The sequence below is a fragment of the Phytophthora infestans genome, genomic scaffold (genome assembly GCF_000142945.1).
Source record: "Phytophthora infestans T30-4 supercont1.314 genomic scaffold, whole genome shotgun sequence".
In the NCBI taxonomy this organism is placed as follows: Eukaryota; Oomycota; class Peronosporomycetes; order Peronosporales; family Peronosporaceae; genus Phytophthora; species Phytophthora infestans.
The window spans coordinates 20,357-24,710 of record NW_003303445.1 but is presented as its reverse complement, the minus strand read 5'-3'; the positions used below and the strand labels follow the sequence as shown (position 1 = coordinate 24,710).

The window sequence follows — 4,354 nt, the reverse complement described above, 5'->3', positions numbered from 1 at the left end:
GTCCGCCTGCCACGCCCATTACAACTCCATTCCCACGAGGTGTGCGGACTTTATCATCGCAATAAAACCCAGCTTTTTCACATGTTCCTCGCGTAACATCCACCCAGAGGGATTTCCCGGATCGCGTGGTAACGTGTTTAATGGATCCGGCGAGCCATTCTGCCGTCATTTCGAACGTAGCAGTAGCCATTTCCACTCGCATGGGACTTTTATCCACCCAGTTGGCCATCAGCTCACAGGCTATTAAACAGTCCTCCACACCCGCGTCTTCTACCTCTCCAGTCGGAGGTATATTAGTCTCACCGGTACAACTATCCTTAACGAAGGAGATCTTCTGATGTCGCGAGTAAAAGGCCACAGCGGGGGACACTGAACCCACAATATTATCGAACGCCACACCCAAATCCACTCCATTTTTACTAAACGAAAGCTCGCCTTTCTCGCAATCCAGCTGTAACCCAATGCAATCTCCTTCCGTGAATGTCTCGCCGTATGCTCGTATGCGGTTCCGCTGGTAGTACAGTGCTTTATCGCCAATAAAACCCCAAGATTGATCGTCCGCTCCAAGGAATGAATCCAAGTTCGCTTGTCGAGTAGCGACCCCTACAAAGAGATACGGAGAACTAGACTTTTCAATACGCACCAGCCACGAATGCACGCCAGTCGAGAAGCTCGTGAAGGCACACGCAGCTTTCCATACCTCATTCCCAGAGTACGACACACTGAGGTTGTCTTCTGCGAAGGATAACAAGCTACTGCGAGTGCGTTTGCGGTCAAACAGCAGCAAACAACCTTCCGATTCCGACGCATCTCCACTGCTACTAGCGACCATATGAGCGGCAGGTGTTGGGGCCACGTTAAACCCAGTAACGCCCTGTAGAACGTGCAGCAGTTCCACGTACCCCTGGAGATACTGAGAGAATAACAGTCGACCTTGACTCAACTCGCGACTGTGTCTTACAACAGCTGCAGTTAAGAAGTCTTGGACAACCAGTTGTGCCTCGTTTACCATGTCTTTGTCGACATTTTCTATGGCTCTCAATACTCTGCTGATAGTGCGAAGGATGACAAACTTCAGCGGCAAATTCGTCGTGCCAAGACAACGTCGTAGACGGCGTAAAATAATCTTCGCAGCATCAACAGAAAGACACAATGACGAGTGTGTAGAAGCTGCTAGTAGCGCGTCTAGCAGCCAAATAACAATTTCAATTCCTGGCTCTTCCAGCACAATTTGATCTGGACGATGGAGCTCCCGTTGCGTCCATAAAACAGCTTCGTACGCTTTACCAGCTGCTGCTGTTTCCAGTTCTTCAAGGCAGAATTCGAACGCTGACGCAACGAAAGATGCGTCGTGCTGGATCAAATATCGAATCGACATTGAAAATACTTCATCAATAGATAATTTTTGCAACTGTGTCGACGAATTTCGCACAATAATTGCGAATTGATCCCCACGTAATCCAGCGAGTTTTAGCAGCTTGAACCACTGTTCAAACGGTATCAAAACCGGTACTGACCTTGTCTGATGTAGCACTGTGGCCATAATCTGACGAGCATACAGGATTGACAACGTGTTCTCGAATTCTCGCAGCTGGCGGACAAGATCTTGAAGGTCAAGTTGGTTCAATTCTCTCTTCACTTTCGTTTCTATGGCGTCAGCTCGCCATGATTTCATAAAACGCGACTTGGTATTCGACAGGAAGCCTCCATCTTCGAAAGGAAAATACATTTCCGCAAACAATTTTCTCCCCATTTCTTTGTCATTTAAATGAGGGACATCCATATCGTTCTCGGCGTCCTTTGTCGTGTTAACAGTCGCACTTAATGACGGAACGTGCGTACTACCGCTCGGTATATCGTCAGTATTCACGACGTCGTCCTCTTCTTCGTCGAAATGAGGAGAATCTCGTCCCTTATCGCGTTCTTTATCCAATGTGGACTGTAACTTACTCAGATATTCCAGATTGTCCACAATCCAGGCCGACGCATTGACGATATCGTTCTCGGTTTGCTTTAACGCCAGCACGCACCAATCTTCCGGAAATCCCATCAGCATCAGCTCCTCCACGAACTCCGCTCTATTTTCTTCAGCGTCGTCTTCGTCGTCGTCATTGTCTCCATCGTCTAAACTCTCGTCTTCCTCGTCGTCTTCGTCGTCGTCTTGCTCGTCACCTTGAGCGGGATCCCAGCTCTCATTTACCGGTTCGTCTCCATCCGATAAATTACCGTCATTTAAACGCATTACTTCGGTCGGCGTTAGTAAAAAGCTTCGACGCCCTGTCGTCATCTCGTCATTAAAAGAGGCACTTTGAGCGGATGAAACCTCGCGTTTACCTTCAAATGCACTCGCCAATTCCGCCTCTCCTTCCTCCCCAAGATCAACCAGCGCAGTGTACACTTCTCGACGTAAAGAACTCACTCGTTTCTCCACGTTGTAAAGTGTGTCATGCTTCGGATTGCTATCCGGACGGGATGCTATCTCTGTAATTGTTTCAATCAACGCTGGCTTAGCTAGTAATTCGTCAACTCCAGAGTCCGTTCCAGCAATTTGTACTAGAATCTTCAGTAACGAGCATCCAATATTCAAGGAGATCAAATCCCCGTCAGATTCGAGGTAGACAGCAGGAATCACCTCTGCTGCCTTTTCCACCAATCCGTTAGCTGCTTTATGGTCACATTTATCCCACGCGACGTCGTAGATTATATTCGAATACGCGCCGTCATTCGCATTGGATATTTCAACCGGCATTAGCTCGTCAATATTCAACTTCGAATAAAGTGAACTGGTATCTGGAAAATCGACATTCGAGCCAAAAACTTTCTCGAACCAGGATTTTTCGTTGCGATTCTGTAGTCCGTCGGTACGTTTGAGAATGTTGGGGTTATTATCCATCCGGATGTGAGCTAGGGTGTCAATTTGTGGCGGGTATCTTGTATCGGACGGGGTCTCGGGGAAATTTTGAGCTGAGTTGGATGCATGATACTCGAGCGACAGAACCTGGGCAATATCTCTCGATCCTCGCACTTCTACAGTGATCCCTGGTCTTAAAAACTCGAAGCCTCCACTAAGGAAGTACAAGCAGCCTACCGATTCCACACACTTGACGGTAGAGAAACAAAGTACGTGCTTTCCAAACTGAATACCACAAATTTCAGGCTCGACGTCTCGAGAATTCGAAAAATTCCGGGTAATATTCGAACTCACTCGAATAATACTCTGGCGCCACGTACCGTTCGAATTTCTGAAAAGCCGCTGTAGAAGCTGGTTTAGTACATTCGCCAGCATCAGACTCTGCCGCTTCGACGACTGGTACCGCCTCTCGACATCATTTTCTAGATCGAGTTGTAGCTCGGCGTCTCGAACCTCAAGAGAAAATTGATTACCATGAATTCCACGAGCCAACATCAGTGCCCACGGCACCACAGCAGCCTCGCTGGCTTCTAAAGTCCTTTGTGGACATTTGTTCAAGCAGAATCCGATCATTCGGAGCACTTGCTGGACGAAAACATCCTCCAATGTGTAGAATCCAAGGGCCTCTGGCGTCTCTTGTACCAGCACTTTCGAAGCATCCACGGGGTGTTGAAGAGGTAGTAGAGCACACAAGACACGTAACGCGGACTACTGTACCACTGCTGAGTTGGTACCGAGAAACGTACCCCAAATGAGCTTCATCCAATCGTAAAATTGGGAACGGAAGTGAATTATTCCTTCAGATGAAGTGCTGAGTAGGATGAGTAAAGCGTGCAACTCCACGAGTTTCGAGTGGTCATCGTCCCGTTCACAAAGTCCAGAAGGAGTTTTCTTCTCGTCGTAAACGATGCGAACGTGGATGGGAGACAACGAGCGATTGTGGAAGCGGAAGTGGCTCAACCAGCCGTCGAAACACCGGAACGCGCCTGATGTGTGATCCGGAATATTCATTCCGGAGTCCCAGTGAACTCCTTTCATGATCCCAAGTGAGCGTGACAGAAAGCCAATCGCCGAAGAGACGGAGGACGTAGTTTGCGTCATTGGGAATCTTCCGAAATGAAGCGAAAGATCCACGTTCCCAGCCGCCCATATAGCAGTACTTTGCGCTACTAACGAGCGTTGACAGTCGAGAATACCGTTCAAATAGAGGCGTATTTTCATGGCTTCTAACACTATCGCCACGTGGACCCAATTCCCGCTTGCTACGCCTTGTTTCGACATCATTCTCTCCCATATTCGGCCCTTAATAGGCAGCTCTCCAGCGTCTCCTTCTCGGTCTATATCCATGAGAATGCCCACTTCTAGTTGCCAATTACCAGAGCTTTCAGGTAGGAGTAGTAAGTACAGCGATATCTCACGTACAGCACCTCGAATAAATATCAA

The 4,354-nt window shown here is 48.2% G+C and overlaps 1 protein-coding gene across 1 annotated transcript; it reads right to left on the bottom strand.

Annotated features, from left to right (window-relative positions):
* Nucleotides 1–165: 165 nt before the first annotated feature.
* Nucleotides 166–4,012, bottom strand: PITG_21535 (uncharacterized protein; the record flags this gene model as incomplete). The annotated part of the gene is made up of 6 exons (XM_002894981.1): nucleotides 166–206; nucleotides 304–956; nucleotides 1,518–1,638; nucleotides 1,951–2,481; nucleotides 3,089–3,136; nucleotides 3,658–4,012. 6 exons carry the CDS (start codon nucleotides 4,010–4,012, stop codon nucleotides 166–168), a joined length of 1,749 nt encoding a protein of 582 aa, XP_002895027.1.
* Nucleotides 4,013–4,354: the final 342 nt, after the last annotated feature.